This window comes from Daucus carota, chromosome 2, assembly GCF_001625215.2.
Source record: "Daucus carota subsp. sativus chromosome 2, DH1 v3.0, whole genome shotgun sequence".
NCBI lineage: Eukaryota > Viridiplantae > Streptophyta > Magnoliopsida > Apiales > Apiaceae > Daucus > Daucus carota.
This window is the reverse complement of record NC_030382.2, coordinates 11585981-11599923: the sequence shown is the minus strand read 5'-3', so window position 1 is coordinate 11599923 and position 13943 is coordinate 11585981. Positions and strand designations below refer to the sequence as shown.

The window sequence follows — 13943 nt, the reverse complement described above, 5'->3', positions numbered from 1 at the left end:
ACACGACATGAGTTCCAAAAAGCACCCTTTCTTAAATTGCACTTTGGCTTGTACATCATCATTCCACTACCAAGACTCTCTCTGATCCTTAACATTCCCTGAAGCCACTCCCAACGTCCTTTGTGCCACACCTCGAATTGAGAAGCCACTCCCAACGTCCTCCGTGCCACACATCGAATTGAGTCAGCCATATGTGTCCTCATTTGATCCACATCATCTACCAACCTAAAACAACCCTCATGCATGTCCTTAAATTCTGCTATTTTCGATCCATGTAAATTACGATAAAGAATTCTAGGTGTACAACTCTCAATCCCTCCATAGGTGGACCATCCAAAGACAAATCCATGGATAAAAGATGATGCTGTGAAGTACAAGCTTCCTTTGGAAACAAAATCTGAAATCTCTACTGCGAATAAGAAGATTATCAATTTGAGTGGCATGTCCCCCACTCCTAAAAGTAATTAGATTGTCTCCACGCTTGCGGAAACAAGAGTTAACAATCACTAAATCATGTGCTGCCGCAAATTCCAAAAGTGTCGAACCATTGTCATTTCTAACACCATAACCAAACCCGCCATGAACACCTTGATACCCATCAGCTCTTGCACCTATATATATGACCATTAAAATCACCACCAACAAATAAAAATTGATCTAGAGGAATACTTCAAACCAAATCATCCAAACATCTCAAAAAGTCATGGATTCAATATCCCCTAACCCACCCTGAGACGTTATGTTCAACGAATTGAAAAACAATAACTGCTAATAACTGCCACAACGTCAAATTCACAAACCAACAGTCTGCTTTAAAACCCATACCAGAAATCACAAATTATAACAGGCACACTTTGAAAATCACGAGGCAAACAAAATAAGAATAACGTCTGGTGATAAAAAAATTGTACACGGATAAATTGTCAACCAGACCAAAATGTAATGGGTAAATCTTCGTAGTACGTGTCATGTGCCTTGGATGATGGTTTAATAATTAAATTAATAATTTCATAAAAATAAAAGTCACTGTCCTATTATCTTCTAAATCTCACTATTACTAAGTTAATCACATTTTATTAAGTTAATAATTAACTCAAAATTAAGACATTAGTATCAATTAAAAATTAATCTTATTTATAAATAAATAAACATTTCTTAAGTCAAGGGAAGCAACGACGAAACGGACCCGTACCGTGAAGCTTATTTGCTCCGAAGACAAGGACTTTGAGCTCAATTTGAAACGTACCAGCTGGGTGCTTTTAAGTTCTCTGTTTAGCCCACCTTATTTATGATATTTTTTCAGTGTAACGTGCTTGCAGAAATAAGTGAAGAGATCGCTGTCATTTGATTAACTTTGTCCATCCTTTTTTATAGTTGCTATGTTTGCGTGGTGGTTAAATTGATTAAAGTTTCACTGAAATTTATTATAATTTTATCAATTGATAAAATTAAAAAAATATGTCGAAAAATAATTTTTAATCTACAGTGACTTTCATTTTTTATAAAATAATAGAAAAATAATTTATAATCTTTAGTCAAAAGGCATTAATTGAAGTTGAGATGAGGGAGCTGTTTGGATAAAACTATTATCACATTTATATTTTTACTAAATTAATATATCTATAACGATTAACAAGGCTATCATCTATAATAAGTGAAGTATAAATTCATTTATTAATAATATTTAGGTATATATTGTTGAAATGTGAAATTCCTACGTTTAATATAATATACGTGGAGCGTTTATACTTGCAGGTCATTTTCCCGTGGATAAACTTTGACAGCGAATTGTGTGAATAAACAATGCAAGGCACCCACATGTTACTATTAGTCATAAATTTTCAAGTTCAACCAAACCCCTTGCACTTGACTTAGCTTCGATGTTAGGTCGTCACTTTAAATTTGCTGAATCTCTTCTTCCTTAGAAGACTGACTTTGCAAGTAGCTAGGTTGGATTTGCATGTGGGAGCTGCTAATGGATATGCAAACATCCATTATTTTAATTACTCTTCATGTTAGAGTAAATAAGTTCAAAGAAACAATTAAGGGGGTGTTTGTTTTGGGATTAAAAGCTAGGCTTCTGATTTATAAGTTAGAAGCATCTATTTGTACGGTTTGTGTAAAAAGTTAAAAAACATTTATAAAAATTAAGCTAGGATTAATTGCTTTTATTTCAGACTCAAACGGCCCCTAAGATTGGACCCGTCTGGCAGAGTCAAGTAATTTCTCAGCGTTTCAATTTTATCTTATTTTTACTTTAAAAAACAAGGGATATTTACTTCAGAAAATGAGATTTAAATACTTACTATAATATGTTAATTAAAATGAGTTTTTAATTATTTCACTGTTTTATACATATTTCTTAACCTCTGCCAAACGATATATAAACATGTTCCTTAATCTTGGTGGCAAACCATATATAAACAAATGACGGGATTGAAGAGTAACAAATATTTGATTATTTCTCATCCTTAAACCCCTATAAATATGCTGCCGGGAGAATGATAACAAAGGCATCAGATATTTTGCTTTAACACAATCTACGCCTCGATCTTAATCTCTGCACCGACAGGTAGCAATTAGGTCCCAATCTGAAATTTTAGCTTCCTATTATTTTTTTTACTTATTGCTAGTTAAGTTTGATTTCTCTTCATCTTCAACCTTAAATAAACTATAAAATTTGAAAAAAGTTCTTTACTCAGTAACATTTTACATATATTTTTGTATATCACAGATATAAAGCATGAATATTGAGGTGATGGAGAAGAAGCTGTACGATGCATGTTTGGAAGGAGACGTGGAGATGTTGAAGGAGTTGATGAGAAAAGATGGCCTCATTCTTGCTCAGCTTTCGATATCTTCTTGCTTTAACCAAACACCCCTGCACTTAGCTTCCATGCTAGGTCACTTTGAATTTGCTAAAGCTCTTCTCTCTTATAAGCCTGATTTTGCAAGTAGGTTGGATTCACAAGACCGTTCTCCTCTTCATGTGGCATCTGCTAATGGATATGCGAATATTGTTAAACTATTGTTGGAGTATGATCAGGAAATGTGCCGAGTTCATGATGAGGATGGAAGGACTCCTCTCCATTTGGCTGTCATGAACGGTCAATTTGAGTCTGTTATTGAGTTGATGAAAATCAACTCGTTTGATGATGAAGAGACAGTATTTCACTTGTGTGTTACTTATAATCGTTTAAATCTACTGATTCGTTTATTAGAGCTGAATTTCCATGATCTATCGAACATGAAAGATGGCAATGGAGACACTGTTTTACACACTGCAGCAGCCTTGAAGCGAATGCAGGTAGGGATCACATATAAACCTGCATCATGTCAGGCTCCTTTGAAATAAGTTAGAAGCACTTGTTCGTACCGTTTGTGTTATAAAAAGTCAAGAAGTACTTATAAGAAGTGAGAATACTAGCTTTTGTTTCATGGCTTCTACTTCTTATCCAAATACTTTAATCACTCATAAGTCTTAACTTGTTTCTAGGTTCTACCTCACTTTTTTATTTTAAACAATAAACACTTATTTTAATCTCACCGAAACGGCCCCATAATTAGAAACTATCCATTTCAAACTTTTTATGCTTACTCAGATGATGAAGTACCTGGTCAAGAGTAGACATAAAGTGGATGTGAATGCCCGGAATAAAAATGGTCTCACAGCTTTGGACATAGTAGAGCAGATGCCGAAAGATCTGAAAACCCTGGAAATTAAGGAGCTTCTCATCTCAGCTAATCCTTCGAGGGTTCATGAGCATGCTGCACTCACGGTGACTACCACAGTAGCTGGTGATAAAGACATAATAATCAAACCGCAAAAGAAGTTGTGGAATCGGCTAAAAACGTTCACCATTTTCCAAGAGATATCTGCAAAAAGAGAGGAGACCCCGAAGGTAGAGTCGCTCGAGTACGTCCTGCTAGCAGCCTCTGTCATAGCTGCCATGTCTTACCAGGCAGCCACTAACCCTCCCGGTGGAATCGCTGGAGTGGATGCTACAGACAATGTAGCCCCTGTTTTAGGACAAATTCATCTCGAACCTGCTGATTCACTTCTAGCCTTCTTCTACCCAACACTGAGTGGTGCGTTTTGGGTAACCAACACGATCTCGTTTGTGGCTTCTCTAAGTATCATCTTTCTCTACGTGACTGGCGCAACTCTGAAAAAGAAGATCTTTATTTGGCTCATACGGGGAGCCATGTGGATAACTCTCACAGCAATGAGTGTGGCCTATTTCTGTGCAGTTTGGGCCACCAACCCACGGGACGACAGTAGGCATGACAATACATTCCTTGCTACCCTTTGTGGATTAATTATATGGGGGGGATTGGTGCTCGTATCCGTTTCAGTTGTTAGTTTTCGTGCTCTTCTCTATATTATCAGGCCAACTAAGAATTTAAATTTATAATATTTGTAATAAAATATATATATTTGTAATGTTTAAATATAATCATATTTGACCGCTTAATCTGTTTAATAGTCCGCTTAATTTTCAAAAACGCTTAATTACCCGCTTAGTACAAAATCGAAGCGTTTTAAGGCCGATTTTCCTTAGGCGCCGCTCAATGCGCTTTTTACAACCACTCAGAAGTAATTAATATATCTGTATACAGATAAATACAAGATATAAGAGTTGAGGCGATGGAGAAGAAGCTTTACAATGCATGTGTAAAAGGAGATGTAGAGGAATTGGAGGCAGTGATGAGAGAAGATGAACCACTCTTGTTAGAGTCTCAGTATCTTCTTGCTTTAAACAAACCCCCCTGCATTTAGCTTCCATTTTAGGTCACTTTGAATTTGCCAAATCTCTTCTTTTTTATAAGCTTAACTTTGCAAGCAGGTTAGATTCACAGGATCGTTCTCCTCTTCATTTGGCATCAGCAAATGGATAACCAAATATCGTGAAACTATTGTTAGAGTACGATCAGGAAATGTGCCGAGTTCGTGATGAGGATGGAAGGACTCCACTTCATTTGGCTGTAATGAATGGTCAACATGACTCTGTTATGGAGCTGATAAAAGTGACTTCCGGATCATGTGATGAAGAAGGGACGGTACTGCATTTGTGTGTTAGAGCAACTCCAATGCAATGCTATACTTGGTTCTATTGCTATATTATAGCATCAAAAGTAAAAAAACTCAACTCCAAAGGAGTGTTATATTTGGATGCATCCATGCTTAGATGCATCCTTGGTTCTATATTTGAAACCAAGGATGGATCCATCCATGTTGCCACATCATCAATAACTAGAAATTGGAAACTAGTTAATGAGTTAATGAGTTAGGTAAAAGTTAATGAGTTGGTTCTATGTAGAAGTTAGTTAAAAGTTGATGAGTTGGTTAAATTTGAAACTAGTTATAGAACTTAGCATTGGAGTGCAAGTTTTATTTTAGCACCAAAAAACACTTTTTGATGCTATATTATAACAATAGCAATAGATATATAGCATCTAGCATTGGACTTGCTCTTATGTATAATCGTTTGAATCTTCTCGTTTGTTTGTTGGAATTGAAGGACCAAGATTTGCCAAACATTAATGATGGCAATGGCAACACTATTTTACACTCTGCAGCAGCTTTAAGACGAATGCAGGCTAGAAGTAATCTGTGGTTCTAAAGCTGAGATAATTCGGCCAATGATCATACTATTACACCTAGAAAATGATTTATAGGTTGCAGCAATTGCAGATTTAAGGACAATGCGGTCAACAAAACACAACTTGTTCTGAACTGTCAGATCTATAACCATTGACCTCTTCACAATTTCATAACAAGAACCATCAATCAGTGTAATGACTAGTTCCATACCATTACTATTCGAGGGATCAACATAATAAATTTTATTTAAATCTTGAGTTAATTTTATGTATAAACATGTAGATCAATCAAGCAATTTCTTAACAGATTTTAGATCTAAAGAACAGGAAACAATATACAATTTGCAGAACACTATTCGAGTGAGAGAAAGCGAAACTGAGAGTGTTTGAACCATAGAGATCAGAAACAAACAGAATTGATGACTCTTTCGCTAACACTCTACAACTGAACGGTGGATGTTTTTTTTCAGTGATGTGATTTTTGTTAAGTAATACTATGATGGTCCTAGCCTCTTTCAGACAGTGTAATGATAACACGCTAACAAATCACTCATGTGAATGGAAGACCCGCACAATACAATAAAGACCAAAGAGATGATACATTCCAATTCCATGAATGTCAGTGAGATTTGTTATAAGAAATATTGAGCACTCAAGTTACTGGTTGTTCCTACCTAAATTTCCAATAAATATATTGCCATCTTTAAAAGAAACTACTGTCACAGTTAAGCTTCACAATATTTGCAGATGGCCAGAAAGACCACTACTCTCGAGCAACTAATTAGTGGCCATAAATATTGTAAAATTAATCACCGGGAAATATACAAACAAAACAATTGCTACAGCACTATTAGTTGAAATCTGTTTTAGAGGGGAACTCTGAAAGAGACTTAACTATTAGTGATATATTCTACTAATCTCAAATTTTGGTATTAATATAACTATTTCATTGCTGTATTTTTCACCAGATGATTAGATCAGAAACATGAGCAATCTTGTAAAAGTCGGGTCCTTGTTCACTGTTGATCACATAATTTTGAAGGCATTTTCCGCAACATTAGTACTTGAAGGGAATTGAGGAAAATCAATCCTTCTGGAAGCTCCTCCAACTTACCGCAAGCAGCAATGGTCAATTCGGAGAGAATAGGCATGCTTCCTTCCTCCACCCTCCGGTTTTCCAAATTGTAAAGAAGCTACATTTCAAGGCGGGTGAGTTTTGGGAAACCCGTAGCTGAGCACACCATATTCTTTCCCCCATATGCAGAAAACAAATACAAATACCTCAAACTTGGAATCTTCTCTAGTACTGGCATCGGGTCTTTTGCCAGGTTCGAAGACCCTATTGTTAACCTGGTGATATTATTCAAAGAGGCATCAATATGAGTTCTATTAACTTGCTGTTGCTGCTCAAATAATTCAGCCAACTCTGGGAGCAAGCCACTTATCCATAATTCCTCGAAGTTGAACTTATCATTCCAGCCGTCGTATCATGTTTGGATTATTTAACAACCATTCATAATGCATCTCAAAATCAAGGGCCCAGTACCGGAAACTGGAAGTTGATGACTGGCCAAGTGCTGCTAAGCAGTTTGTGAAGACTGGTTTGTGCTGATAATCTTTTAACTTTAGCCTTAGTTTGTGAAGATTGGTTAATTTCGGTAAGTCTTTTAGCTCACAAAACAGAGTATCAAAATTCTCCAATGTCTCTAATTTGATTAACCCAGTGTACCGTAAATTTCCATTCTTCTTTACCCCATAAAAGTCTTCCGGAAGATACAGATATCGTAAATGTGCCAACTTCTCCAATAGTATAATTGACTTTGATGGGAAAAGGGTACCACGGAGGCCTCTATCTAGTATGAGAGTCTGTGGCAGCACCAACTATTGTACCCATGGTAAAATCATCAGGTTAGAATCCCTTGCTCTAAGATATCTCAAATAAACAAGGCTGCCTATTACACTATAAAGAGTAGTACCAAAATGATTACCTGAAACCTTTTGTCGACCAAGGTTAACATTATCAAGAGACAAAACTCATAGGAACCTAAAATTGGAAAAATGGGATCCTAGTACTAGTGACAAACTTGTACATTCATCACCATTCATAAGTAACATTGATCGATATCGCTGGTGATTAGGTTCCTTCACAATATTGGATAGGTTTTATTGTTCTACATATAGGATCACAATTGACTACAAGCGGTCGCGTGGAAGCAAACATGGAGAGATGAAATTTGTTCCCTTCTCGAAAATCAATTGCTTCGAAAAAAAGTTCTACTTTTGCCAGGGATAAAGTTAGGTCTCTCATAAGATCATGAAGAGAACAACTTTTGAACTTTGTGAATGATGATTCCAGATCATCATCAAATATCATTTGAGCCATGCTCCTGTGTAGCAGTTCTCCCAGATATGATTCAGCCACTTGCATCATTGTTTCTGCATCTATCCATTCATCCTCATTAAATTTGCCCAAATATAGAAAGCATGGCTTCAACTGATTTGGCAATTCCTTGTAACTTCGAACTAATATGTCAAACAATTCGTTTTGTTGATTTTCTCCCAAAACCTTACCTTGATCTAGGGATGATCGACTATCCCAATACACCTTCTCCCACTCTATCAGCGAAGGTTTTGTTACGAGAATTCCCCCCAAAATCAAAATAGCTAGTGGAAGCCCACCACATTTTCTAACCATTTCTGTTCCTATTTCTTCCCTCCTTTTAACATCTTTATTGTTATCCGTAACATGTTACAAAAGAAGACAAAGATAAGTATAAGCTAACATGATTTCTTGCTAGGCTAAAAGCATGGTACTTATTGAAGTTTTCAACAGAGTTGGGTACTTGGGGAAACACAGTCCAAAAGCATATACGCGACTAATGTAAATGATATGAAATTGGCAATAAATGATATTTCTCCCTCCTCTTTGTAAGTAACAAATCGTTTTTAGCCTGGTTTTTAATTAAAAACATTAACGGTTAGTCAAGTCATCTTAACATCAAAAAGTGTTTTGTAGCTGAATTTGCATTTTACTGCTGTTTCATAGTCTTGTAATAGAATTTCAAAGTCTACAAGGCTGCCTTTGCTTAGGAGTGAAAAAGATCTTTCTCTACGTTTTTATTTTGCTCTACATTGAGGTTTGTTCTTTTGGAATGGAGATGCATCATGTAAGAAGAATATATATGTAACACAAAAAATGCAAGTAAAATAAGTACCTAGATAGGAAGTGCTTTCAACCGAAGGAGCTCCCAACTATGTTCTGTACTTAGACATTCTGGTTGGTGAATGAATCCTTTGGGATTTACTTGCTTAGCAACCTCAACATTATGGCTTGTAAACATTAATTTGCTTAAAGAACGTTCAGCCGTGAATGCAGCTTTTACACAATCCCAGGCATCAGTTCACCATATGTCATCAAGGACAGGCATTTTTTCTCTTGTTGGATGTATAGCAAGTTCTCCACTAACTTGTCTTCATCCAAGTAAGAATTTCCTTTTCCTTCTCATGGACAAGACATGTAAGAATTCTCTGCAACAAGCAAAGTAAGTCTTTATGGTGGAATGACAAAAATCCCCATCAATAAAAATCTTCAACCCAAGTAAATATCCTATTTTGAATCTATTGGATTTTAAGTAATTAAACTGTTCTCATGTATTGAACATGTGAATTTGTATTTCTTTTCTCTACAACAAGCTGCTGAGTAGAGTAAATGACATGCTAGCCAAAACTTGAGCTATTGCTTTCCACTTACCTGAAGCAGTACAACTTCTCCTCTAGGTATCGACCATATCTCCCCCGATATGGTCGATACCTGATAAATTTATGTTTAGATGGACATAAGTGACAGTTCTATCACTATATATTTTTGACAGCTCAAGAATTGTACGCACTTAGCACACCATGGACTGCCGAAGAATTCACTATTGGTGATGCCAACTGAATAGAGAATGCAATCATATTTATCTTTAATGTTGAGTGAAAGATTAACTATGAGCTGCAAGTATATCATAAACTTCTTTCGTCTAATAAGCTATAAGCTTATTAGTCATAATCATGACATTTACATGCTCAAACTTTGACTGTGATCCTCTAATTTCATAAATTTTAAATAATTTGTGTTTTTAATTTTAATTCTAGATATCAAACGACTATTGCCTTGGTATAATTGTCCCTTTTTGATTGTCACTTGACTTTTTTTTTACCTAATTTAGGGTGATTAAAAAACATATCTCCGGTTATATTTTTTAATTTTTTTTCTAAATTAAATTTTATATTATATTTTCTTCATAAGAATCATAACAAAGAAAATTTTAAAAATAATAAATAAAAGTATATGTTTTAATCACCTTAAATTACGCGTAAAAAGTTAAGATGGCAACAAAAAAAACGGAGAAGTATTATAAATATTCTAATTATCACTGCATAGTACCGGTGCTTAACATGCATGGATAGTACAATTCAAAGTTGAACTCATCATTTTGATTCGGTAGTATTTATATTCTAATTATTTTAGTGTAGTTTACCAATGTCTAACATGCCTCATCTAATCAAGCACAACTCAGCGTTTAAGATATACATAATGTGTGTATGAATCTATCAAGTTATCACATGATAAAAAAAATTAGGTTTGCTGTAACAACATCTTATACACCCTCTCTTCCTTTTTACATGTCTTTTTCGAGCAAAAAAATATTTCAACATACTTATCTCATTTCTCCTTTATTGAAATTATTTTTTTAAATATTCTCTCAAAAAATATGCTTTTAAATACAAGTTTCCATATTTAAGTACCACACATATAAACTAATTCGCTGCATTTTAGACAAGAAAACCAAATACTTAACTTAAATTTTCTTAAAATGTACATGCAAAAGGGGACAGAAAGAGGGTACTTCTCAAACATTCGACAATATATCATCGAGGTATGAATAACTTCACTCCAACAGAAATATCAGGACAGAAACATTAAATTTGATAAACATGAACGAAGGAGCACTTGCTGGTTAGGTTTCCATTGGTGTACCTTGGGTCCCAGAACTCGGGGAGAAGCAGCTCAAGGCAGTTCCAACCCGATATGTACACTCTGAATCTCTATCAACTAACCGATTCAACGCAGTCACAGTGAGTAGTTTGAGAAAGTGAAACGACAACAAGATCTTGATCAGTATGTACATATGACGATGGAACTGCTTTTAGCTGCTTGCAAGTACTTAATTCTTGGACACAAGGTATACTGAATAAAAACCCTAAAAGCTGCAGGTGCTCCTTCTATTCATGGTTATCAAATTATATGTTTCTAGCTTCTCCATCTTGAAATGGATATGTCTGGGCTTCTTGCATGGGTAGGTAGCTATATATACACACTAGCTAGAAAGAGTTATTAGTTGGAACTTTATTAATTAGCTAGCTACTAGCCTACTAGCTAGTGCTGAATAACAAGTAAGGGTGTATATATAGAACACAAGATTAGCAGAAGTGAGTATGTGTGCATACACATTCTTATAAGCCGTGCATGCGTCATTTATAACATTTGTAATTTGATCATCAATATTTAAATTTTAATTCAAATACAAACAGATCATATACGAATCGAATTTTTAAATGTTTTGACTTAATTGATAATAAAAAAGATTTATTAGAATATGTTATATATTAAAGAGATCCGCAGGATAATACCGACCGACTGATAAAACTCGGCCGACCAATAAAATTAATAATATTTCAATTTTAATAAAATAATGAGAATAATAATAATATAACGTATTATATATAGTATAATAATATATAGTATAATATAACGTATTATATATATAGTATAATATATAGTAAAATAAAATTAACGTGTTTAATTGAAACATATCATCGGCTTTGTATTAATAATTATATATAACAATATTATCTTTTTTATATGTATGTTGCAGGTGTTATTTTTAGAAAATCAGTTCCTTAGTTAGGAATCTGAAAGAGGTAATCTGTTTAAGTTAAAAACGGTAAATTTCCATATTGTCCAATATTATTTTTAGGAAATTGAGTTTTTTTATTCTAGAAACATAAAAATGATAATAAATTTAATTAAAAAAGATAATTGATTATATATGTAGGCCAATATTTTTGCCCAAGTACCGAGAAATTAAACTTTTAATGTTTCGACTTTAACAGTACTAGCCTATAACCCGTGCGAACCACGGGCGGATATATAATTCGCAATTTATTATTTAAATTTAACATCATTTTATTAATATTTTAGTATTAATGAGTTGAATTTTAATTTTATTATATTAACTATTTGATTATACGTTCTCACGAAAATTTAGCTTTTACAATTTATTATCTATTTATAAATATTTTATGTTGTTAATATTTCTTCTATAAAATATTATATGATAATATGAGTGTTTTTCATATTTAAAATTATTTAACAATCTAAGAGTAATAGACCTCCAAATAAAGAGACTACTAAACCAAAAGAAATAACTAAAAATTTGGATTACAAATCATACTTTAGCTTATTATAATAGTATATATTATAGATAGTACAGATACACTCACAATGAAAGAGAGTAAAAAATAGTCCATCATATATTCAAAATAATAATTTAAGAATAACTTTTACTCTTTAATAAATTAGTTGTAATCTTCCTTGAGAACATTTTAATGACCTACGTCCAGAAACGTCCTTAGTTTGTGTATTTGGAAATTCTAAGGGTTGGAATATAATTTGAATGAGTATAGTTGTAAAATGCGGACTAAGAAGCTGGAAAAAAAAAGAGACCTAATCGAAGAAGAACTGCATGATTTTTGCATGTTCAATACTGCAGATAATAATTGAAGTAAATTTGTACAGGTCAATGTTTCCAGGGTCTTCTTAAAAACACACAAATCAAGTAAGTTGGCAGCAATTATCTTCATTCTTTTTTGCTCTGCAAGTGCTTCCACAAAATACGCCCGACATGCATGTTTTATACTAGTTTTCAACATGTCCCCCTACTTACAGAAAAGGAAAAAAAGAAATCTGCATAAAAAACTCAATAAAAGTCTGCAACTTAATATATTAGAGACACAATTAAATATTTGCCAGCTGATTAATAAGTTGTTGATACACTCCCCTTTCCGGAGAATATTAAAAGCGACGGAGATAGTATAATTCATTCCCTGGATCAAACTTTAAATGTTTGGATTTTAATAGTATATATAGTGGAGATATAGGTACATGAAAGAGGGTAAAATGTAGTTTATTATATATTTAAAATAATAATTTAAGAATAACTTTTACTCTATTATAAATTAGTTGTGATCAACATTTTAATGACCTACGTACGTCCAGAAACTACCTTAGTTTGTGTAATTGGAAATTCTAACGTTGTGTATGATTGGGCTCAATGATTTCGGAATGAATGAAATGAAAAATGAACTATGGACAATTGTTAACAAATTTCATTGCTTCCTCCATTCTATTCTTTATATAATGTGCTAGAGATCACAACTTTAATTTAAGATAGAATGCTCCATTAATCTCTCCTACCCCCAATTTCTTATCAAATCTCATCATGTATAGTAATTTTGCACTCTGCCTAATTTTTTTTTTAAACTTTCCTTCTATCTCTATTAATTTCAAGTAATTTTATTCATACATTTCATTCTCCCCAACCAAATACAAGGTGTTGGGATATCATTGGAATGAGTGCAGCTGTATAACGCGGACTAATTAGTAGCTGGAAAAAACGAAACCTAGTCGAAGAATAACTGCATGATGATTGCATGTTCATCCTGGGACTTCTTCAAAGCACACAAATCAAGTAAGTTGGCAGCAATTATGTTCATTCTTTTTTTAGTTTTCAACATTTCACACCTACTTACTGCAGAAATGGTAAAAAAGGAATCTGCATACAAAATTTTATAAAAGTCTGCAACTATACAATTAAATATTTGCTAGCCGATTAATAAGTTGTTGATAGTAGAAAGTATACAGTAGAGTAATATCTTCTGGAAAGTGCTAAAGAGTGCTAAAGGAATCTGCATACAAAATTCAATAAAAGTCTCCGATGGGGTGCCAAAAAAGAGTGCTAAAGTGCCATGTGGCATGACACTCTTGTTTGACTCTTCACTGAGCAGAAGGAGTGTCAAGTAAAGTTGCCAACTTTTGGCACTCTCCTAAAATAGATATAAGTGTATTCATTACCCTAAAGAATAACTCTTAACTAATATTTTACAATAAAATATTTATTCCCACCAATCACATTTGAATTTTTGTCATATATATGTCCAAACAAGAATTAAATATAAACCTAACAAAAAGTATAAAGAATATAATTGGAGTTGAGACTCTTAAACATATTAAC

General features: G+C 33.8%; 2 protein-coding genes across 2 annotated transcripts; one reads left to right on the top strand and one right to left on the bottom strand.

Moving 5' to 3' along the window:
- Positions 1-2425: 2425 nt before the first annotated feature.
- Positions 2426-4485, top strand: LOC108207948 (ankyrin repeat-containing protein At2g01680-like). Its single transcript, XM_017378398.2, has 3 exons — positions 2426-2572; positions 2735-3307; positions 3603-4485. Exons 2-3 carry the CDS (start codon positions 2744-2746, stop codon positions 4413-4415), a joined length of 1377 nt encoding a protein of 458 aa, XP_017233887.1. The 5' UTR covers positions 2426-2572; positions 2735-2743; the 3' UTR covers positions 4416-4485.
- A 1100-nt stretch (positions 4486-5585) lies between these two features.
- Positions 5586-8299, bottom strand: LOC108207052 (probable disease resistance protein RF45). The gene is made up of 5 exons (XM_017377519.1): positions 7780-8299; positions 7593-7648; positions 7115-7485; positions 6846-6954; positions 5586-5762 (listed from the first exon to the last, which is right to left on the bottom strand). Exons 1-5 carry the CDS (start codon positions 8297-8299, stop codon positions 5586-5588), a joined length of 1233 nt encoding a protein of 410 aa, XP_017233008.1.
- Between the last annotated feature and the right edge of the window lie 5644 nt (positions 8300-13943).